At 35.6% G+C, this 25177-nt stretch overlaps 2 protein-coding genes across 4 annotated transcripts in view; one reads left to right on the top strand and one right to left on the bottom strand.

Annotated features, from left to right (window-relative positions):
• Nucleotides 1-25177, top strand: part of LOC129756529 (SNF-related serine/threonine-protein kinase-like) — a 136772-nt gene that overhangs the window by 95659 nt on the left and 15936 nt on the right. For both annotated transcript variants that reach the window (XR_008739473.1, XM_055753441.1), the window contains exons 2-4: nucleotides 23855-24187; nucleotides 24251-24469; nucleotides 24535-24710. Coding sequence is in view for 1 of the 2 variants with exons in the window: in XM_055753441.1 (XP_055609416.1) it covers nucleotides 23970-24187; nucleotides 24251-24469; nucleotides 24535-24710 (613 nt within the window). In the remaining variant the exon portion in view is untranslated. The remainder of the gene's footprint in view (nucleotides 1-23854; nucleotides 24188-24250; nucleotides 24470-24534; nucleotides 24711-25177) is intronic.
• LOC129756532 (uncharacterized) lies at nucleotides 19624-22949 on the bottom strand. Of its 2 annotated transcripts, none has more exons than XM_055753444.1 (3): nucleotides 21816-22949; nucleotides 20596-20692; nucleotides 19624-20525 (listed from the first exon to the last, which is right to left on the bottom strand). In XM_055753444.1, the coding sequence occupies exons 1-3, from the start codon at nucleotides 21866-21868 to the stop codon at nucleotides 20301-20303; spliced, it is 375 nt and encodes a 124-aa protein (XP_055609419.1). In that variant the 5' UTR covers nucleotides 21869-22949; the 3' UTR covers nucleotides 19624-20300. The 2 variants fall into 2 exon arrangements, 1 of the variants encoding a protein (XP_055609419.1); XR_008739475.1 differs by having other exon boundaries at nucleotides 20521-20692; nucleotides 21816-22033; nucleotides 22261-22949.

Genomic DNA, 25177 nt, shown 5'->3' on the forward strand with positions numbered 1-25177 from the left:
ATAATGTAATGTTCATATGTGCAAAATTTAATGACAATCTGTGTTTTTGAGATAGCTTACAAACAACAATGGAATAGACTACGAAACTTGCGCAAGATAGTGCACAGTAAACGAAAATTACCGAGTTCGGTAATTGAAACTAATTTATTTCTTACTTTCTTGACTTATAGAAAATTTGAAACATTCATTGTAATATGTTTCCAAAATTTTGTTTATCAGTCATTTTTTTAGTTCATGTGTTGAACATGAGTGACAAACGGTGTAAGAAAACCCTTTCCTTTTCAATTTTTTATTTTTGGTATTTTTATTATTTTTATCTAAATTTGAATTTCGAACACCACCCCCCCCCCCCCCCACCTTCCCGCGCACGGGCCTCATTTGGTCACATTTTTTGTACTTCAAAGTTACTTTTTTCGTTCTACATAGTCACAATTTGGTCACTTTTTTCGGTCCTCAAAGTTACTTTTTTTCAAATTTTGGTCACTAAAGTCACTACTTTTTCATTGTCACTTTTTTCGGTCCTCAAAGTTACTTTTTTTCAAATTTTGGTCACTAAAGTCACTACTTTTTCATTGTCAAACCGCTACCAGCCCTGCTACTTGAAAAAGATCATAATTTAAGAAAAAGAAGGAACTTCAAATAATCGCTTTTGTATTTTTATTAAAAACTCGACAGAATATTCAACCGAATATTTATCTGGCCGAATAGTTGAAAAGTTTCGGCCGTTGGCCCAATACCACTATTTGGTACATCTCTAGTGGTTGCTGCTGGCATCGTGATATTAAACGAGATTGTGATACAGTGATATATATTTAACGAAAGAGGCCAAACTACTTTCGAAACGAAAATTCTGCGTTATCTTGAAAAGCAAAACATAAGTTCCAAAAACAATTAAAATTTCTGACAAACGACATAACATAAGTACTTATCTTATTCGGTTTCGAAAATATTCTCTTTTAATTTAGTAAAATTTTGACTTTTGAGATTCGGGAATTGTCCCATGCGAGGAAAATGCCGGAGCCAAAATAATAAAATAAGATGCCACCATTTTATTTGGTTAATTGATAAACGCACAAAAGGCAGAATGTTTAACAAAATATCATGTTTTTGTGGTATTTATTACGAAATTATTTAGGTTTTTCATTACGAAATTTGTTTTTCAAATTGTATAATTCAAAAGCCAGATTTCAATAGTAAAATTCCATACTTTAACTTGAAATTTTAAAACTATTATATACAACATATAAAACATATAAAAACTATAATTTATCTCATGCAATAATAAAAATAATGAATTTTGCGCGAAGATGGTGTGAAAGACTGAAAACAAGGTAACAATTTTCGGTTAAGGTAAGGACAGCTAGAATTATTTTCTTACCGTATTACCAACACAGTATTCTGAGTAACCTTTAAACCTCAGTTTAAACTAATACGTATCAAGTCCTCTCACACTTTTACAAACACCTTGCATAAAAATATTTCAATTTCTGATAAAAAAAAACCTGATAAACATATCAATTTGCGCATTTAAAAAAAGGGAAAACCATAAAATCTCAATCGAAAAAAAGAAAATTTGAAAATGGAAACTCGCTGGCCACTCTGCCGCTTACTTCTTCCGTTATTGTCAACTGACTCAGCGAAATTTTGAGAATAGTACACCATTCGTGCACGTTATTTTTGCGCTTTTCCGGGGAAATGCTTCTCATTTTCACGAAAATTATGAAAAATGGAGGTCACGATACGATACACGAAGTTTTCAGTTGAACTGTGAATCAGCTGTTTAAACGTTTTCCTGAATGAGCAGGATTGTATCAAAATCGTGCTTAGACATAATGGGACACCCTATAAGCAAGTTGCAGACAAAACTTCATATATAAAACATAAATCATCCTACAAGAAAATGAGGCTTGTGATATAGCTCAGTTGGCAAGTCTGTTGTCTCCTGAGCCGATGTCCGCAAGTTCGAGCCCAAGAGTAAACATCGAACACAGTTGTACCGGATAAGTTTTTCAATAACGATCCGCCAACTGCAACGTTGATAAAGTCGCGAATGTCATAAAAATGGTAATACGACTATAATTGAAACAAAAACAATCCTACAAGAAGCACTTCTCAACCGCATGTGAACAGGCATGCCCATGACTGAAAATGTCTGATCAAGTATGCCGTGGACTGACAGACTGTGCATTTGCGAGCAAAAAAAGAGTGTCAAAAAGTAGAACTTTTCGATACTGTTTGCATTGTCGAAAACTGGACTTTTCAGCACTAAATTACGTAAAAAATATTTTAATCATAGGCTTGTTTATTAAGACATTTGTTAAAAAATTTTGGAAAACTAAACGTAACGTAACTGAAAGTGTAATGTTAAGATGACATTATAAGACACATTTTCTCATCATTGAATTTTAAAATGCGAAATACAGGATTTTTGTTATTTTTTTAATCTGCATTCATTAGAGTAGAGTGGCTGAGAAAGTGGTCATGTTGAATTTCAGCCCCTCTCAATTTCGATAGCGCATTGTGAAGAAAGCACTGTTCTCTGCTTCGATTTCGAGGGTAAAACACTTTTTTCCTACACAGTAAACGAAAATTACCGAATTCGGTAATTTTTTTTACCGAAATCCTAACATGTGTAAATCGTTTAACTGTTCGGTAATTTTTTCGGTAAAAAACAAACGAACATCGGTAAATGAAGAATCGATTTACCGATGTTCGTTTATTTTTTACCGAAAAAATTACCGAACAGTTTAACGATTTACACATGTTAGGATTTCGGTAAAAAAATTACCGAACTCGGTAATTTTCGTTTACTGTGTAAGCTCTTGTCTCTCATAAGAGCAAGTTCACTGGTGTTGGAAGAAAGTGGTAGAAATTTTGACACTCCAAGCACATTTTGAAAATTTTGCCATGCAAAAACATTTTCAAAATCTGTGACCTTCAATTTTTTTAACAACACGTGTTGTAGTTTCGCTTGCTGTGATGCAAAAAAAGCAATATTTCTATCACATAGGGGAGATGAGGGCATAACGAGCACCCGAGGCATAATGAGAACTACGCTTTTCTACGAAAGTGCGTATTTTCTTAAATAAATTTTCATGAGGATTTGTTTCGTACTTCCTATAGTATTAATTTTTCACAAAAAAAGGAATCTCCTTATCATCTTTACAGAGATATTTAAAAAAAACTAGCTTGGTTCTCAAGTTACGAAAATATTATAATTTTTGAGCACCACGAAATAAGCTCTTGTGATCTTAAAATAACCTTGATGTATAATGTACGCACTGCAACATGATGTACACATTGTTTCTCAATTTTTACCATCAAAAAATTTTTGATTTTTCACTTTTATCAATTTTAAAACACGTTTTTACTTAAATTTGTTGACTAGGGGCATATAGAGCACCATATTATCGAGGCATAATGAGCATTTTCTGCCGTAGAATCTAGCAGCGAATTAAAATTGATTTATAGCGCCACACCTTGACTAGTTTTCATCCGACGATTTAGCCTATTGGTAAGGTGTCGGAGAGGTAATCAAAAGACTAGAGTTAGATTTCTGTTCGAGGTGATTTTTTTCCATTCACAATTCATGATCGATTTTTTTATTGTTACATTATACGGCTAGTAGCATCATCCTCCGAACAAAGCACTTAATGTATGAGCGTGCGTGAATTGTTTGTATTCTACAAACAGATCTAGATTATTTTGTTATTGCTTTGTTTGATGAATCTACGACTCACCTGACTTCATCGAATTGAATTCGCTGCTAGATTCCCCGGCAAAAACGCACATCTTGCTCTGATTAATGGTGCTCATACTGCCTCAGGGGGGGTTCTCATTATGCCTCCACAGTGGCTGGTTTTCAGCTTTTGGCAAAATTTTTTAAAATGCATTTTTTAACGTTTTCATCTAGTTTTTCACGTTTCAGCCCGTTAGGGAATAGGCTTTTCAAGTGTCTGAACACGAAACAATAATGTAACCTCCATATTATAGCTATTTTCTATGGTTAAATAACCGTTTTCCTTAAGGTGGCCATTATGCCCCCATCTCCCCTACGGCTGAAATAGAAACAGTGATGTAAAAAACTACAACGCCCAAAGATCTTGAAAACATTTTTGCATGGTAAAATTTTCAAAATGTCAAAATTTCTACCACTTTTTCCCAACACCAGTGAACTTGGTCTAATCGAGTAAAATCAAAACTAAATGCCGGAAAAAGCCAGCACTCGAATAACAGCACTGCTATGAGAGAAGGAGAATTCCCAAAACACATAACGTTAGTGCAATTTTCATCCTCCTCTTTTATCACGCTAGGCAACCTGCACCTATCTTTTGATTTGTTTCTCTTACTTTCACTCTCATGTTGTCTATATTGCTCTTTTACTTGGCTCAACAAGCTGGGCTAGTGTTAAGAATGAAAATTCACCGAGGTGTCTTTTTCAGGCAGCTGCGGAAAAATAACCAACCATGTTAACAACATTTTGTGACTCGTGTCATGATTTGTAAAACTTAAACTTTCTTGTGCGGCCCGCGAAGCTCGTCTCAGATTGAAAGTATTTTTTTTTACCTTTGAATTTTATTTTTTCCTCAAAAGATTGTTAATTAGCATGAAATAATAGTAAGGGAGAGTGGGGTAACGTGGGCCATGGGGAAACGTGGGCCACTCTGAATATCTCAGATGTGTGTTGAGATAAAAATCTCAATCCAACTGTCATCGTCGTCGCTTTGCTCAAGCATATTTTTCTATATGTTGTTGACTTAAATACGCATTATATGCTTCTTTTATTTATCATACTTAAAAAAGTTAAAAAATATTACTTACATAATTAAGAAAGCACCCGCTAATTGCATCGATGGGGAACCTAAAGTTCTTAACAAAAATATGCTCATACGCTTATGATCTTAGTTTTGTCATGTTCTTTCACGTGGAAAATGAATTTTCAATGAAACATCAATAAGTCACACAAACTTAACCAATGTGCAAATCATAACTTGTGGAATCGTGGGCCACACATCTTGAACCATCTATATTTTTATGTTTTTATACACATTCAAAACTTAAAATACATTTTCTCTATCTGTAAAGTTCTCTTATGCCAAATGAAGAAAAAAGAAAAATATTTTGTCCATCCTATATAAGGAATTTTAACGAAATAACGAAATGAATTATGAAATTACAGTTTTGGGTCAACTCATAAACTTTGCATGTTATTTGGTCAATATGGATTTGGTGGCCCACGATTCTCCACCATTTTTCAAAATCAAAAAGTATGGCATTTTTTAAAACAGTCAGAACTTGGAGAAAATAACTTATGAAAAAATTTAAAAAAATGCCAAATGATACCTTAAAAATTTAGAAAACTAAACTATTTTTAATTTTTATTTTATCTTTTATGATAAAGAAGTTATGGAACAAAGAAAAAAAGTGGCCCATGATTCCCCACTTTCCCATACATATAGATACTTAAACTAAAAAAAATGGTGTGTCAGTGACTTTAACAAATATGCACTTCAATTGTTTGGAGCTTCATTTGCTCCTCAATCATTTATTTTTTTTATTACTTTTTCCTAGAATTTCGAGAATTTATTGCGTCACATTTTTTCAAATAAGGGTTTTCATGTTATTAACATATCGAGGGACGATTGTTTTATTTGGGTCTTGTTATTTTTGCACTCATAGCATTTCGAACTACATGATCGCAGGCGTGGCTCAGTAGAACAGTTTCCACATCGCTAATGCACACTGCTACAGAACATCAATCTAGCGGAACTAAATTAATAAATTTGAAACGGAAAATCGTCTAATTATTCTCAAATTCTGCAAGTTAATTGCATCAAAGAAACTAAGAAACTAATAAAGTGTCTAAAAAAAAGTGATATTTGTGAACAAAATACTAGAGTTTCAATCTTAAAATTGCTTCGAGTTCCACCCAGTTCCACGCTAGTTTAGTTTTATATGGTAATGATTCCTCTTGACACCAAAAATAAAATCCACATTGGCTGATGGTGCGAAAATTTGCGCAATTCGATAAACTTTTCTTTGAAAATCGTTAATATATTACACTAAATGCTCTCTACAGCACTTCAGCAATATCAAAACAGATCATAATGTACTAAACAATTGTAGATCTTCACTTTTTTCAACTTTGTTTCGAAGACTGAAAATTGGTTTGTCTTGAAGTTGAAATTTGTATGGAAAAACAAAATTTTTCATTCAAAAATCGCCAGAGATGTACTGTAAGTTGCAAAAAATATAACTTTGGATGAAAAGTATTCCTTGATTAACCTCAGCACAATTCATATGAACAAAGCACAAAACTAACAAGTACCCCAGAAAAGATATTCGATGTTATACTAAAAAAATCAAAATTTTTTTTTCAATTTAAGCGTTTTGTCTGCTTGTTTGAAAGCTGTGTAACCGCCGGATGAGAATATTTTTTTTAACTGCTTTGCATAGCCAGGAAATCAATTGATTTATATCACCTTTGCAAAAAAAAATTTCATGAAATTTTTTAAATCTCTAGAAAGCAAAATCTGCCATTTTTATATACTTTTCAATGGATTCATATTTTTTATTTTGAAATGGTTATAGCTTTTTTCATGAAATACTTAGCTGCTTGTCATATTTGCAAAAAATGAAGCTTAAGAATAATTCAATCCAAAAATCAAAGACCAATATCATTTCAAGCTTATCTATTTAAATTTTTGGATGATTGAATGCATGAAACGCGTTGTGCTTACTCAAGAATCAACCAAATCATCTCAAATTTTACACTGATGCTTGGTGACCCAAAAGGCATCAAAAATACATATGGGAGCAAAAAGCCATTTTTTGCAGCGGTCTACTGAGTATATCAAGAAAATCTGGAATAAACGATAATTAAAGTATAAAGCGATACTCGTGAGCGCACTCCTGTACGATCTACAGTAAAAGATACACGGCTTCACCTAAGATGTTTTGCTAAAACCATAAATTGTTGATGGTCGTGTAGCTTTGGCAACATTACTTTTGGATATTTTATAAATTAGCCAAAAAAAATATTTTGAAAAATTTACTGTTACTGTTACTGTTATTGTATAAGATTTAATCATAAATATTCGGCCTATTCGGTCGAATACTTAGCTCAGCTATTCGGTGAGCCGAATATTCGGTATAACGGATTCGGCCAGCCGAATATTCGGTACATCTCTAGTCAAAACCTTGTGAAATATTATTTTTATGAATTTTGTCGCATTTTTGCTAGGTTGGTTTGTCTCACAAAAAATTGAATTACCAGTTTTACCCATTGAAAACATTACGATTGATATTCTCAAATAATAATCAATCTCAGACTGATGATTTCCAAAACCGAATTTCATGGCACCTGCTAAGCAAATCCCTGAGCTTACTTTAAGCCTCTCTCTAGAGACAAATCGACGATTGACCCGGATAACACTGTACCGTCTTCATCACAATTATTGTCAATGTTCCGCTTGTTGAATGCTCGTTAGTTTGCAAACAAGACTACATTTTGCCGTGAGACGCTTCGTTTAACATGTGGGATAAGTCTCAATGCAATGGTGGCTTGGTCGTAAATGTATCGGCTAATGTAAAAAGTGGAAGTCAAGCTGAGTAGTTAGGTACACAGCAACGGCAGTAAAGGGAGGACACATAACATAACATATCTATAGATGTTGCTAGTTGATATCTGTTAGAGAATAGATTTCCGATGATATTGATACCTATACAGTTAGCGCATTTTATGTTTTATCGAAGAGCAGGTTGTAAATCTCGAAATAGGTTGTCATGCTGCTAAGTTTGAAACTCATCTGTGATGAGCATCTTGCCTCATTGACTGATCGTATCCATAATAGCCAAACAAACTCCCCGAAGTGCCATATAACGACACATGCACGTGATCCAATGTTGATCGATTAGTTTTCAAAGCGAGTAGATTCCGCCAATGGTATTCGATAGCTACAATTAGGTTTGCATCACGCCTGTCATCATGATCTGTTATGTATGTAGGATGAACGTGTCAGTGCGCGATCGTAAAATTAGCTATACTTACAATATGGTACAATGTTACGTTACGGGCAATAAAATCTACAAAAAAAAACTTGTACTAACTAACGAACTTATCAATTATCATATAACTTAAGAACTCTCGAGTACCTTAACCCACAATACTCCAAAAGCAACCTTAAACATCTGCTATCTATCTAGCTACATAACAATGTTGGCATCCATTCGGTTGACAAGATCATCACGTCATTCGGAACGGTAGAGTTGTTGGCGCATTGTATATAGTACGATGCGATATGCGTCATTGATTTCAATTCAATTCAATTAATCCTGCCGCATGCCACCACCTTTAGAGACCAACGAGAAGTGCTTCTTAGCAGAGCTCGAGATCGCCCGATTGTGATTGCACGAATCATCAGTCAGATGCAAGTGTGATTGTTGAGCTCGTTATGAAATGAAATTTAAAAGTATCATTGAATTTTCAACTTTAAAATATGTTCAAATCAGTTATATTATAAATTTAGATGTATTTACCACACATGCGCGATTTATTCCTCAAAAGTTTCATAATTCGCTTCCAATAGTTCTATGTTTTTATCAACTATGTATCTTTTCTTTTTATTTAAGATACCTCGCGTGAGCTTTCATTACGTCGTATGAAGCATCTCAAGAATTCACAGAAAACTACTGTGAAGTTATTAAAACAACTTTAAATTTTGAATTTCACATATCGAATATGTTGTCCAGGCTACAAATATTCTCCGTTCCGACTAGTTTATGACAATTTTTGTATTTTTTCGTAATAAAACAGTGTGTTTACATTTTGTTTTATACGACGTAATGAAAGCTCACGCGAGATATATTCTTTTATGACAAAATTGTTCAGTACAGTCCAAGAAAATAATACAAATCGGTTTTAATATGCATCCATTCTTCCCATAACAAATTATTTTGATGCATAAAAACCAAAACAAACCTCCAGCTTGCTAAAATCCGGTACGCTTCGGCTGCAAATTGATCCCAGCCCAAACATCTGTTGTGGTGTACGCCAAAATCGCGCAACAGATTCATAATAAACGTAGCACAGACAGTTTTATAGATTGGTTCCGTCCTTCCCAAAGGTCGTTTGTTTTGCTGGCTTCATCTCGCAGAGCATTCGCGCAAAACGTCCGTGTCGGTCGATCCGGGCAAGGTCGCGACCATACGGTGACATTTACGGTAGTTCCGTGACGCCATCTGCTGTGCCATGGCAGGCAGCTATCTTTAACGGGTTTCCATATTTTATGGTCACATCTTTTATATCTTGTGTGTGTGGTTCTATTTTTTTTCGGCTCGTTTTTTTCTGTTTACCTTCTTGTCGGTTGGGGCAAGGTTAAGAGCGCTGCCGAAAAAAGAAATATTTTAATTCAATTATGCGGACAGCTCAAACAATATCTGCGTCAAGTTTAAATGAGTTGGTCCTCGAAATTCTTTCGGTTATTGTTGAAGAATTTCGGGTTTGGCATTTTGTGAAGCATAGTGAGATCAGGAGTTTCTAAGTTTCAAATTCCAGTAAAAAGCACAAAAAGATTTCATAAAAAGGCACAGTCTTTCAACTTTAAAATATACTATCCATCAAAATATGTTTTTTTTTTTCGCTAACATGATTTAAATCCTACCAAAACTTTCTCAAACGAAACAAACTCTTACATTGTTCATAGCCTTAGAATACTACCATTCATACCTATGCTGTTTCCAAATCATAGACTTAAAAAACTTTAAACTAATGTGTATTGGAACTACAATATATGTATATAATAACAAGCTGATTTCACCCGGCATTGCTCGGGTTCACATCTATACAGGTACATATAAAACGGATTTCTGTATGGGAACAAACACCCTAAATAGACGGAAACTACTGATCCGATTTACTTGAAACTTGGTAGGTGGGTGCTTTTGAGACCTGGGAAGGTTCCTATTGTAGTTTGAGAACCTTCTCTTAAACTGGAAGGGGGGAGGGGATCTCTCAAAGAAAAGACAAATATTTGCATAACTTGGGAACCATTCAAACAAATGGTACCAAATATGGCATTGGAGTGTATTTGGCTACGAGAAACATTTCTATGAATTTTGGTAGGGAGTCTTTCCAGTGAGGAAATAGGAAGGGGGAGGGGGATTAGCTTACAATTTTCTACATATCGAGAAATTGTTCTATGATTATGTCAGATCCCTCCCTTTTCCAGTGCGGATATTGGAAAGGAGGAGGAGGGCTTCCGTAACTTTTTTTATTGAATAACTTGAGAACTATTCGAGAAAATGGAACCAAATTTGGCTTGAAAGGGTTTTTGGGTTCGAGAAACGGTTCTGTGAATATTTGGTGCCGCTCCCTCCTTCCAGTGGGGAGATAGAAAGGGGAAGAGGATTCCTTTAGAATTTTCAGCATAACTGGAAAACGAATCAAGCAAATTGAACCAAATCATGTATGGGAAGGAATTTTAATACGAGTACTGTTTCTATGATATTTTGAGAACCCTTTGTTCTTCCAGTGGGAAAATTTTAAGAGAAGAGTCCCAATTTTTTTACATTACTCGAGAACTTATCCAGCGATTGGAACCAAATTAAGCTTGGTAGGGTATTCGAGTATGAGGAATGTTTCTTTAAAAGTTTATTAGGTACTACTGCCTCCTTCCAGTGGGGTGATAGGAATGAGAGGGGGGAGGGGGGGGGGGTTTCCTATAGAGTTTATCGAAGACATGAAACCAAATTTGGCATGTGAGGGAATTTGGACAATTCAATTAGCTTAGCTTAGCTTGGTTGACTACTCATATCCACCTTAAACCATTGAGCTCGAAATGTTGTGTAGATATGATTTCAAAAATTTAAAAAAAAATGTATACTTCAGATAAAATATTTAATAAGAATTTGCTCAACTTACGCATTTCGAATTCTGTGAAGGAATTTGGACAATTCAATTGGGGATAAAGTTAGGGAAGAGGAAATCTCTCATACAATTGTTTTGCATAAACCAAGGATTTATCAAACAAATGGAACCAAATATGACATGGGAAATCAATTGGGTACAAAAAATGGTTCTATGAATATTATTTAAAACACCACTCTTCTTCCAGGGGGTACACAGGAAGTAGGGAGAGGTCCCCATTAGTCCCCAATACAATTTTGTTGGTATAACTGTAGAAATAATTAAGCAAATAGAATCTAAGAATCTAAGGTTGCCAGATGTTTGACAGAAAATTTGAGGAAAGTCCGGACCGGCCTGATAGTCCGAATTTCTTTGGAAAAAGCCATGATTTCGCCCAGATTTATTAACTTTATTTGTAATATTTAACAAGAATCTAAAACTGAATAATTATTATTTTTCATTTTTACGTCCAAAAAGAAATTTTTAATAGCAAATTTTATCCAAATATCATGAATTGTGTTTTGGAAGCCAAAAATACTTTTTAAAATCTGCTGATGTTTCATGACAAAAAAATATTTCATGTGTATTTTTCTTGATTTTTACTGAATAATTTGTTGGTTTGGCCAAATTTGCCCGGATTTTGGGATGAATATTTCGAAATCAATTGCCCGGATTTTGCCAGGTTTTTCTATAAAATTGCACAGATTTGGCCGATCCGGATACGTCCGGAAACAGTTCTGGCAAGTTTTTTTTATACCCACCATTTTTTAGGAAGCTTGAATGGATTTAGACCATTTTTTTCTTTTTTTTGTGATGGTCCCACAGGCCCATTTGGGTCCATCCTCCACCCCATACGCTTCTTTAGGAGTGGGAGGGACTATTTATCCTCTGGATAATTATGTTTACATGGTTTGATCAATTCCTGTACGACTTGTTTGTCTTACTCCCGCGTATGTCCATCACCGTACATTTTTTTTTATCTGATACTTCTTCAGATCTTCATCACATCCATATGATCCTTTTTAGGATTGGTCATTGTTTCAGATTGACTGTTTAACGTATTGTATTGTCAGTTTCTTAAAGTCATTTAAGTTCGAACTGTCTTTGATGTTCAGCGGCAGGTTATTTTACATCTTCAGTCCGTTGTAGAAAACAGAACGTTTGGTCATCTCTTTTTTCGTGTTTGGTAATCTAAAATCTTGAGCTCTTCTTGTATTGTATTTGTGTATATCGATACCATACTGCAGACCATCCAATAAATAGGATGATAACATTCCTTTCTTCATTTTGTGTATAAAAATCAAACTGGTATACGCAATTCTCTGCTTAACTGTCAACCATTGCAACATATCAAGCATAAGAGCACTTGGAGTATATCGATTGCATCGTAACACTACTCGCATTATCTTGTTTTGTATTCTCTGCAGCCTTTTCGTTTGTGTATCTGATGCATGAAGCAATATGGTAGCGCAATAGTCGAAATGTGGCATAATAACAGATTTTATGTAGATAATTTTTGACCAGAAAGTCATATGTCTGCTTATCCGACAAAGTATTCCATATTTCATGGCAATCTTCTTGACAGTGTAGTCGATATGAGCTACGAAATTCAGCTTTTCGTCTATTTGTACTCCTAAGTATTTAACTTGGCGTACTCTTTCGATTGCACATCCATCGATAATCAGATTAGAACTAGCTTCAGCGTTGCGATTTCCGATAACCATCCAGTTAGTTTTAGTAAGATTCAGACACAACTTTCTGTATTTCAAAAAATTAGCAATATTCCTTAAATCCGCATAAGCTTCTTGTATCACGAGTTTTACATCATTACCGCTCCAGTAGGAGACTGAGTCATCCGCAAATAGTTTGAGACGACCGTACTGTAAACATTTTTTCATGTCATTGATGTACAAGGTAAATAACAGGGGACCCAACACACTACCTTGGGGGACACCTAAATTATTTTCTCTATATCGTGAATAAGATGATCCATACTTTGTTCTATGCATTCTGTTCTCTAAATAGTTCTCAAACCAGTTAAGAACAGTACCATCGATACCAACTCTTACCAACACATCCATTAAAAGCAATCGATCAATAGTCTCAAATGCTCTCTTGAAATCAAGAAACACAGCAACAGTGTAGGTACCATTTTCGATGTTGATCTTCCAATTACGAAGTAATAAATTCACTGCAGATTCTGTTGAGTGTTGCTTCCTGAATCCAGACTGTTCGGCGATAAGTATATCTTCGGACTCAATGAATCGCAAATACTGCCTTTGAACTGCTAACTCTAGCACCTTTTCTTGGATTTCCAACATGTTTATAGGGCGATAAAGTGATGCCTCTCGCGCATTCTTCTCTTTTTCAATAGGAACAACTGTTGAATATTTCCACGTATCTGCTAGTAAAGACAAAGAATCTTTGAAGACTCTCAAAGAGACATTTTCAATACCCGCAGTGGGTTTCATATTGTTAACGATTTCATCAAACTTTTGACTACTTATTGCTTCAAATGTGCGAATTTTCCGCCGGTATAAATAATCTGCTCAATGCAATTATTGGAACTTTCCGGAATACTATCATGAATTTGCATGACACTATCGATGAAGAAGTCATTGAACTTCTGCGCAATTTCAGATTCATCTGTTATTTCAACTCCATTGAATGAAATCGAATCGGCTTTGGCACCATTTGTACTTATTAATCGTTTTATCGTTTTCCAAAGTAGGTTACCATTAGATTTGTTTTTCTCCAGTTCATCTTGAATAGATTTATTTTTTGCTTCTTTAATTTTACGCGAGTACTCATCAAATACCTACCTACCTAAGGGTCCAGCGCCGATTGACCGGCGCATAGGGCTGAGATAAAAGATCTCCACTGCTGGCGATCCGGAGCCAGCGTCTTCACTTGCTGCCAGCCAAGGTTCTCGTCAACTGTGCGGATTTCAGCGGCTAGACTTCGCCGCCACGAGCTTTTGGGCCTGCCTCTTCTTCGATGCCCATCTGGATTCCAGTCAAGCGCCTCTCTGCAAATCTCGTTTTCATCTCTTCGCAGCGTGTGCCCAATCCATCTCCACTTACGTTCCCGAATCTCGATTTCTAGCGCCTTTTGATGACACCGGCGATGAAGTTCAACGTTTGAGATCCAGTTGCCAGGCCACCAAGCGCGGATGATGTTCCGCAGGCACCGATTCACAAAAACTTGCAGTTTTCGCGTCGTCACCGCATATGTGCACCAAGTCTCACACCCGTACAGCAATACGGATTTGACGTTTGAGTTGAAGATTCGGATCTTAGTTCGTAGAGAGATCTGGCGTGACCGCCAGATGTTTCGGAGACTCGCAAACGCAAATCGGGCTTTTCTGATCCGGGTTTCGATGTCCTTCTTGGTACCACCATCAGGCGTAATCTGGCTACCAAGATACTGGAAGCACTCCACTGTCTCAACCTGTTGTCCAGCTACCACGAAATTGGAACGATTTTCTGTATTGATTTCCATCGACTTGGTCTTTCCGACATTGATTTTGAGACCTGCTGCCTTGGAGCTTTCGGTGAGGTCGTCGAGTTTGCTCTGCATGTCTTGTTGTGTTTGGGCGAGCAAAACAATATCGTCTGCCAGGTCAAGGTCGTTCAGTTGCTCCATGGTTGAAGGATTCCACGGCAATCCTCGGTTTGGTCTACAGTCAATCGATCCAGTCAAGATCTCATCCATTACGATGAGAAAAAGCAGCGGTGACAAAATACATCCTTGTCTCACTCCAGCAGTTACCGGGATTGGTTCGGACAAGACACCGTCGTGTAAGACCTTGCACGAAAATGCCTCGTACTGTGCTTCGATGAGATGGACTAGTTTCTCTGGGACCCCTCGTCGTCTAAGAGGTACAAATCAAATGATAACAATATATTTTTTATCTTTTTCATGTGTTATCTAATAAAAATCCAGTATATTAAGCTTGTAAAAAAATGTGGACGACTTCTTTTGACAATCCTCCCACTTTCAAGATGGATGATCTCTCCATAGAATGGTAAATTCAAGTTTTATTTTGTACTTAGGAATTTCTTGATAGATATCCGTTGAAAACTTGTTGAAGACTTCCTCCGCATGTTTTCAATATGCTTTTTTTAGTTTTCTTAAAATTGTATTGTAGAATTGAACATATTTATGACCAATAATAATTTAAAATTAATAAATTGTTCAATGATAAAAAATTGTTGAAAACTTCAGATTTAATAACTAAAAGTTTTATGCATTGGATTTGGCTTTAACTTTTTCCATAAAATGCACGTTTAATTGTCTAAACTCTCGTTGAAATTAAATTCCTACACGGTAATCAAAGCGTTGAGATCGCAGCCTTGAACTTACAACTCTTAGTTTAATTAATTTTTCTTTCCCTATGAGGGATTCCAATTATATTATAGTTTCTGTTCCAGCAGTCTTCAGCAGTTTTCAGTCCAAATAATTATTCAGTGAAAATAGTAAAGTTATGTTAGTAGTGAAACCTCATGCAAAAAAATTAAACTGTATGTCCATAAAAACTAAAAGGTTGTCCTTTCTAATGCATGTATTTTTGTTTTGATACGTTTGCAACTTTCAGAGATATTAAACAACGAACACATGCAATTTTATAAAGAAATCACCCAAAAAGTACCATTATTAAAATTCAAAATAGTGACTTGATACCTTCAACGAAGTTGTGTAGTTTAACAATTGTCACAACTCTCTCATACAAAGCTGGTCTCAAAACAAACTTCAAAAAAAGTTAAACGAATTTTTCGTTTATTGAGGTTAGTTTTTGAAAAACTGTCTTCAAAACATGTTGTTTCAAAAGATAGGACTTTGCCACCTGGCCAACATTTAGGCCTTTAAAAAGCCCATGATCACGTTTTCCGAGTTTTAATCCACTGCACAGTGGTCCAGAAATGAAATTTAGCGGGAAACAATTATTAGCGTCTTCCTCTTAAGTTTGATGCATTTGATGTCTTAGACAAACTTTTACAACAACTAAATGAAGGCGGTCATTTTGACTGGAAAAATTTTAGGGTGATTCACAAGATTTCTGAGATCTAAAAATTATTTCCTAACTGTGATAAGATAGAGGCCTACATTATTCTACAATATTGTAGAACGTACCAATTTATCAAATTTTGTCCAATACACACATCTGTCTCTTGAATTGAAAGTTTTCTGACAACTTGTTTTCATGAAGGGGTGGTGGTCCTATGAAAATCAGGTTTTTTAATATCTTTTCATAGTGATATTTTATCAAAATCGTTTATTCAGCAACCTTTTAGATAATTATAATGCGCATCTTTTGTTGAAAACGGATTATCAAAATTTGCTCTTGCTTTGAAGTTATGAGGCAATATGTGTTGAAAAATGATTTTTTAGAACTTCAATAACTCCAAATGGAGCATGTTGGAAATTTTCTCGTTGATTGCATTTGAAAGTTCATGTCACAATCATTACTATATCAAACAACTGAAGATATTTTTTTGATCAATGCGTCAAAATCTCTATACAAATGGAGAGAATTTTTACATTTGTTCTTAAAGAACTCAGAAACTACTGGTCCGATTGATGTGAAATTCGGCATGGAGTATTTTTTTTTAGTAAAGAATGATATATGTGGAGTTTTGAGTCCGTCGCACTCAAGGGAGGGAGGGCTCCCATACAACATAATCGTAAAATACGCTAAAAAGCGGAAAAATTCAGTCTGTTGACTAGTGAATCTCATCAAATGTTGTGAAAATGCTTACATTTACATGTTCAGATAACTTTTAGTACAAAAAAGCCCCTCCCGTCAAAGAAAAGGGGGTTCCCATCCAATATAAAGAAAACACAAGAGAAAACTTTATCAGAAAACACGTAGGGTTATTTTTATTAAATAACTTATCAATTTAATGAAATCAATTATTTTGTTAAGCACCTCCCCATTTTATTAAGTGGGAGGGACCATTAAATGTTATAAATAATCTCATATTGTTTGTTTGTTATTCGATTCAAATCACCCTGTCTGATTCCTGATAAGGATTGTCTCGTGTTTTCTTCATACTGGATAGGCACCCCCCTTTTCTTTGACGGGAGGGGCCTTTTTGTACTAAAACTTATCTGAACATGTAAATGTAAGCATTTTCACAACCTTTGATGAGATTGAATAGTCAATAGATTGAATTTTACCGCTTTTTATCGTATTTTACGATTATTTTGTATGGGAGCCCTCCTTCCCTTGAGTGCGACAGACTCAAAACTCCACAGATATCCTTCTTTACTCAAAAAATACTCCATGCCGAATTCCAGTTCAATTTGTCTAGTAGTTTCTGAGTTCTTTAAAAACAAATGTACAAACCTCTTTCTATTTGACGATTTTTAGTAAAATTCATACAAAGATTAAACGCGTTAATCAAAAAACATAATCATTAAAATCATAATCAAAATAATTATAAGACTCTTGTGAAAAATAAGTTTGTAGTTCTTAAAACGGTTCGTAAAACGTATTTTGCAAGTATTGTTGCAGCTAAGGAGCGTCAAGTGAGGCAACCGTTTTGATAGCAGAGAACGATTTATTTGTTTATCAACTTTGAAACTAAAATTTAACATTTTGTTAAGTATTATAAATTTTACCGATTTTGTAAGCACTTACTTAACAGTTCCTGTAAGTTTTAACGCTCTTAAAGCCTGTATAATTGCTCCAAGCTCGAAGCACCTAAAGCATATCCGAAAATTATATAATTTTATATTTTAAATAAACGAACAATTTCATTTTCTAACCTTCTTTCTTTTTAGGTTTCTTTCAGGTTATTTTGCAGACCTAATGTGTTCGACCTAATAAAATTAGCGAATGTTATTTGTTTTGTTTTATCAATTCCAATAAAGGAGACTTACAGTTTTGCTAATTCTAGCTAACAAGTTTAAGCGCAACACGTAAATACTTTAATTTTAGGAAAGTATCAATTTCGCACCGGATCACCAAGTTTGACAAAGCAGAGGAAACTTTAAATGTGTTTTTTTAACGTTTTACTAACTACTACAGGGTCAACCTCAGGCGCTGATCAGGGCCAAATTATCAGCCTTAACAAGTATAATAATAAGAATTTGCCAGAGTGTACGAGTGCTTTTGGAAAAATATCTTGATTCTTATTCAGCACCAGATCTTAATCTTTGCAGGGATGTGGATTGAATGTGTGAAAATCTCAATGGAGTCTATATTTGTTGTTCGGAATAAACGAAGCAAAAGAAATTAAATTCACCACCACCACTACTCGCTTGGAGGTCCTTCAAAATCACAAAAATCAATGCTTGGTTCCATTATCAACACGATGTATTATACACACTATTAAATTTTTGGTGTAAATTTATGTCATATTGGATGCACAAAATTGAAGCATCACTTTTGACATAAATTTACACAAGAAAAGGCAGAAACGCTTGAAGCCATAAATTGTAAAAGATATAAAATTAGATTTTTTTTGATGTAATTTTATGTCAAATACGATGCACACAATAAAAAAATCGCCTTTCACATAAATTTACACTTTTTTCGACATAAAGCTTAACAGCCATAAATTTGGGAGACATAAATTCAAGGATTTATTCAGGGAAATAATGATAATATTCATTTTCGGCTTTATACATTTGTATTGCAATCACAGTTTGTATGATGAATTTACAATAATTTAAATTCTACCTACACACTATTAAATTTTTGGTGTAAATTTATGTCATATTGGATGCACAAAATTGAAGCATCACTTTTGACATAAATTTACACAAGAAAAGGCAGAAACGCTTGAAGCCATAAATTGTAAAAGATATAAAATTAGATTTTTTTTGATGTAATTTTATGTCAAATACGATGCACACAATAAAAAAATCGCCTTTCACATAAATTTACACTTTTTTCGACATAAAGCTTAACAGCCATAAATTTGGGAGACATAAATTCAAGGATTTATTCAGGGAAATAATGATAATATTCATTTTCGGCTTTATACATTTGTATTGCAATCACAGTTTGTATGATGAATTTACAATAATTTAAATTCTACCTAGCTAACATACCGGTTATTGGATTTTCATGATTACTTAGAAAAACTTATCATTAACAGATAATAGTTTGCCAACATATAGCCGTTGATGTTGGAAGTTGGGCAGTTTTTTTAAGTTGGTGAATAAGAAAAGTTCAGTAAAAACCGTTTGGAATGTAGCTTCTTAAATCCCGTCATAATGACGTATTTCTAAAAACAAGTCATATCCAAAATTTATATCCTTAACCTGAGTTATAGATAAGGGTTACCATACGTACTCTTTTAGGAGTACATGTACTCTTTTTCGATCGAAAAATGGGCGTACTCTTCTTTTTGTGAAAAATTACCAAATGTACTCTTTTTTTGTTGAAAGACATTTGTTTTGGAAAACCGACGTAATTCTTCCATTTTATGAGGTTTTTCCACATCTTATGCAAAAGCTACGGAAGGAAGAAAGCTTACAACAGATTATTTTAACATTTTGTTTTAATTAACATGCATTTTTAGTCGTAAAATAGTGAGCGCGATAAGCGCCTATGAGTATGCAAACAGTAAGCAATATGTACACAATTTAGGTAATATGCATAAATGCGGCGCAAAGCTCGATATATATAATTAAATGAATTTGTATCAACCTGATGGCTGGGATAACGCGAGAGTTCAGATAACTGGAATTCGGATAAGCGGGGTTCTACTGTATATCGTTTCTCTTGAATGTTTGGGTAAATGATCTCAATGTACTCTTTTTGGTGTGGCGGGATCTGGTAACCCTATTATAGATTTAACTGACAGGCTAACGTACTCCTAACTATCAACATTTTGGCATGATCGTTTAGAGGAAGTGAAATCTGAAACATGACGAAAATTATTCCTGTCTGTGAAATCAACCTTTGGGCGTTTTCATTTCCAACGAATAGCAAACCTTTCGATGAAATTAGTTTCATCGAATTGTAGCAAGCCATGCACAGACATTGGTGCGCCAAATTATTTTGTTTTATTTTTGTCAAAGAGTCGTTGTTCGAGTTTTGGCGGAAATGACCGGCCCCATGAGTTCAGTAAAATAAGGTAGGCGAAAGGTACAATATAAGACGGGTTTTCCAATAATACTGGTTGTTTTAAAATGCTGTACAACGCAGGGTACCAGATAGGATTCAGTCTTAAAACGCGTTGCATGACTAACTCAGAAATCGATTAAACTAACTTGGTCGAACATCATGCGTAGACGAAGAATACGCCTAAAGGTTGATTGCTAAGACAGGAACGGATCACGCCAGAACATTGGTTTAACCTGAGGAACTGAAATACACCAAAATGTTGGCTTTCACGAAGCAGATGCGTTTAACGAAGAGATGGCCAAACAAATGTTCCTAGAATTGTGGCCAGAGTGCCAGGCTCCTACACACTACTCCGAACATTCGTTCGGATACAAAATGAAATCTTTTCAAGAGATCCGAACAGACCAATGCAGAATCCAAGATATCCTTCAGGTGAATTGCTGCAACAATATCGATATAGGCATTGACTTGAAACCACCGAGCAGTTTTAGAACCTATATCATGATGGCCCATAGAATCCTTCCAGTGTTCTTTGAACTGAAAAAAAATTAATATTGAACATAACGAAACACAGCCTCTAATTGAGTAATAACCTAGTGTACTGTACCTCGCTGGGTGGATTGAAATCTCTAGCGTCGGAAAAGTTTTCTGATGGTCTCTTGTGGTTATCAGTTCCAATGTAGGTCAGGGCAGCAGCTGTCGCACTAGAGTTTTGAAGAAAAATGAAATTTCTAAATGCATAAATACAAAACATTAAAAGAAATCAACAATAGGAGCCGCAAAACCAAGCAGTCAGCCTCTAAAAAATCATCAAAATTTTCGTTATACACAAGACGACGGTTGCGGTACTTTTTGGCACGTTATTTTCTAATCTGATTCGGCATACATGTTTCCTTGTGAGAGTCATTTATTTGTTTAATTGTTTATTTATATTTTCGTTGTAGTAACCAAAATAAGTCAACCATCGCCTAATATGCACAAGGAAAGAGAGGAAAGGGTGAAGTGAAGTTAAAGTAAAATATTTTTTTTTAATTTTAGATTCACGAAAACATTTGATGATTTGTATTACATGTAGACTTATATAGTATAGAGTACGTCACCATGTACTATACCTTGTTGCCTCTAGCTCTAGAAAATCGTACTCCTGTTTTCCGGAAATGAATATAATTTGCGCTTTGATCCGGTTGCTATAAAGTTTCATTGAAAAATAATTCTAAATAACGAGGCAGGAGATTCAATAAAAAATGATATGTATCTTATGCATTTGGGCTTTTTTTTTGTGCGATTTAAAGCAAATACACAACATTCCAATGGGTACTACGAAAATCGCCTTCAAATATGCATCGGTAAATATTTTTGTACTAGTCTAAATACATTGAATTTAAAACACATCGTTGCATACGTGCAGGCGATTTTCTTAATGCATTGGAATATTTTTCGGGATTTTCATTCTCAGGGATGATTCATCCATAATTGATTGAAATCCACCTTAGTAAGTTTAAATAATAATGTAATTTCATAAGAAAAACTTTCACTAGGTCCTCATTTATCCTGCCTGATCATACGTAAATAAAAAATCTTCATTCTGAAATAGAATGTAAAGATTACTTTGATCTATCAACGAATACAGATACGTACAGATTATTTCTTTATTCGTTGGTGAGTTAAAACCTTCCATTTTTGTAGAACTGAGAATTTTATAATTTTGGAGAAAACTCTCGTGAAAAGAAACATTGCGACTCTATACAGCAACCAAATTAAAGCAACCGTATCATTGTTAAACTAGGTTTTATAATTAGGTAGGTATTCAAATGTGATTTTACATACCTGACACACTGATTTTGAACAGGCCCTCTCGTTTCCCAACGAGCTCGTCTCATTAGTCAGTTCATCTCGATCAACACCTGACCTGACCTGACCAGTTAGCAGCCTGCGATCAAATGGAGTTTAGCTTGATGATGGGTAGCAAAACATTCCTCCAATATCAACCGGAACAACACACTGGTATGATTCCAAAGAGGCGTCTTCCGGCGTCAAAATCATTCCTAGGGCACCAAATTTCGAATATGTAGTTGTAAGATTGATAGTAGTATTTCATTTATAGCGATTTTGGCAAACTTTTTCAGCGTAAACAAATAAAGTTTTCATCTGGGACAACGCATATAATGTATATGCATCGTCCCAGTTGAGGATTTTGTTAATGAAGTTTGCCACTGCCACTGTGCCAGTAGACAATAAACGAAAACACTGTTTAGATTATATAGATACTTACTGCTATTTCCTGGATTGGACTTCCATTAGAGCGGCGTTGTCATCATGATGGTCAAGAGGTCCCCATTACACTGTTTGCCATCAAAATACTTGTCGCTTTGATGTCATCATCTCGCTGTTCCGGTTGGGGTGCTAGTGCGTAAACGTAATCGGAACTGTTTGTCCATTTGGTTTAGATGCGTAGTTATTTCACCTGAAAAAATGAAAGCATTGATAGAATGCGAATTAGTTAGCACTTAATGATACTCACCGGATTGGTTACTAATTCCAGCCAGGATCCCGAAGAAAGTTCAAAACAAACCATCCGCTTGAAGTAAACAATGTTTGTTTACGTTCTGATTTGCGTTGACAGCTGTGATGCCAAGTACCAGGGTTTACCTTATTTTAGTATTTTTCTATATTGAATAAATACAACAAATTTTCATTTGAGCGTAACAATCTCACACAACAATCTCCATTATTTGACCACCTAAATACAAATCTTCACTGCTTCATTGAAATGTATTGCTACGCGCTACTCATTTCACAAATAATGTGAATTTTAGATCGGGTTCAATTTAATTTTCACAGCCATGATCTAATGTGTGTGTTTTTAAATTCGAATTGATATAAAATTACATCTTTTCTCGATTAGATCTAAACGCTGTTAGGTCTTTAAGCGTTTCTGTCTCGTTTAAAGTTATAAAATTTTTGGTGTGTAGGAAAAAATCAGTTTTCAGCAAATTAACTGTATTATCTGATTAGTACAAAGCAAAAAAAAAGTAAATAAAAAAAACATCACAATACTCAAAATTGATAGGTTTTGCAACACAAAAACGACGAAGAAGAGTCAAAAAGAAAGCTTTCAATGCTAATCAGGATCCAAGATCAGTCTTTGAAATCAGGCTCCGGGATTGAGAGATGGGCTCCAGATCAGTTTCAGAATCCGGCATTAAGATCCAGCATTTGAATCAAGGTCCAGAATTGTGATCCAGGATTATGGTCAGGGTTCTATTTAATTCGGGATTAGGGTGCAGTACAGGATAAGCTAATCAGTATCTGACATCAGCATCAGCATCAAGAATCCAGAACTGGGATCAGGATCTGCGATCAGAATCAACAATCAGGTTGTGAGTTCAGGATTCAAGATTTAAGATCAGACTCTGAATCTGGATCCAGGATTAAGTTTCGGAATCAAGTGTTCAATACCCGGGATCGGAAGTCGGGAGCAAAGTTACAGATTTATTGTCAGAATTTAGAGTAAGGATCCAGAATCAGCAAGAACACAAGATCAGCCTCCATGATTCTGGATCACGATCAGAATCCGAGATCATGGTTCAGGATTGGAATTTGAGATCAAGATCCAGAAACAGAAACCGGCATCAGGATCCCGGATCCAGAATCAGGATCCGTAATTGGGATCAATTTTCCAAAATTTTTGAAAATATATCAACGGTATTGACATTCTTAAGCGATGAATGTTATCCTGGTGTTATAATCCTTATGATCAAATAAAAAAAACTCATTCACATGCCTGCGAGAGTGATCCCAAAGCACTAAAGCAAAAATCATACATTTCAATAATTCTTATTTTTCTTTCTCTCTATTTTGATTTCAGAATAACCAATGGATCAACATAGAAAATAAGGACCTAAACTGTGGTGATCGCGCCAACCGCAACAGTTTTATCTTGATAGGTCCCAACAGCCCTATCCACAACCAACCACAGCCATGCAGCGCAACTTTGGGCTGTCCCCGGCAAGCCGGGCCGGAGTGTACGACGGGAAGATAGCTGGCCTATACGACCTGGAGGAAACGCTCGGTTCCGGCCACTTTGCCGTGGTCAAGCTGGCCCGGCACGTATTCACCGGCGAAAAGGTCGCTGTCAAGGTGATCGAGAAAACCAAACTGGACGAGATTTCCCGGGCGCATCTTTTCCAGGAAGTGCGGTAAGAGTTATTGGGTTTGTTGATAAACAAAAATGATATCTGAATTTGTGTATTTCTCTACAGATGTATGAAACTGGTTCAGCATCCGCATGTGGTGCGACTATACGAGGTGATCGATACCCAGACCAAGCTTTACCTGATTCTGGAATTGGGCGATGGTGGGGATCTGTATGACTATATCATGCGACACGACAAGGGTCTGTCGGAGAATCTGGCCCAGGAGTACTTCCGACAAATTGTCAGGGCCATCTCTTACTGCCATCAGTTACATGTTGTGCACAGGTTTGTTAAATTTGTAATTTTCTGGTCAACAAGAAGTTTTAATGTGTCTTTTGTGTCAATTTCAGGGACCTCAAACCAGAAAATGTAGTATTTTTCGAGAAGTTAGGTGTAGTGAAGCTAACAGACTTCGGCTTTAGCAATAAGTTCTGTCCGGGCCAAAAGCTGGAAACCTCCTGTGGCAGTTTAGCGTATTCGGCACCGGAAATTCTGTTGGGTGATTCGTACGACGCACCGGCAGTTGGTAGGTTTCTCTTTCTTTTCTAATTCTTCGCTATCATTAGAACGGACTGACTGATTGACTGTCTGACTAAGGAACTGACTGGCTGACTGACTAAAGAACTGACTGACTAACTAAGGAACTGACTGAGTGACTGACTAAAGAACGGAGTGATTGACTAAGGAACTAATTAACTGACTAAGTACCTGACTGACTGATTGAAGAACTGACTAACTGACTAGGAAACTGATTGACTGACAAAATGATTGACTGCCTGAGGAACTGACTGACTGACTAAGGAACTGATTGACTGACTAAGAAAATTACTGACTGCCTAAGGAACTGGCTGACAGACTCAGAAGCTGACTAAGAAATTGATCGACTGACTAAGGAACTGACGGATTGACTGAGGAACTGACTGACTGACTAAGGAACTGACTGACGGACTAAGAAAATGACTGACAGACTCAGAAGCTACTACGAAACTGACT

The sequence above is a fragment of the Uranotaenia lowii genome, chromosome 3 (assembly GCF_029784155.1).
Source record: "Uranotaenia lowii strain MFRU-FL chromosome 3, ASM2978415v1, whole genome shotgun sequence".
Classification (NCBI taxonomy): Eukaryota; Metazoa; Arthropoda; class Insecta; order Diptera; family Culicidae; genus Uranotaenia; species Uranotaenia lowii.

What these genes read in the sequence shown, in the direction of transcription:
- LOC129756532 (XM_055753444.1), bottom strand. Translation starts at nt 21,868, where the DNA reads ATGAGACGAGCTCGTTGGGAAACGAGAGGGCCTGTTCAAAATCAGTGT. An exon ending in GTTCAAAATCAGTGTGTCAG is followed by an intron (nt 20,693 to 21,815) that starts GTATGTAAAATC and finishes TCAAAACTCTAG; the next exon opens with TGCGACAGCTGCTGCCCTGA. An exon ending in ATTTCAATCCACCCAGCGAG is followed by an intron (nt 20,526 to 20,595) that starts GTACAGTACACT and finishes ATTTTTTTTCAG; the next exon opens with TTCAAAGAACACTGGAAGGA.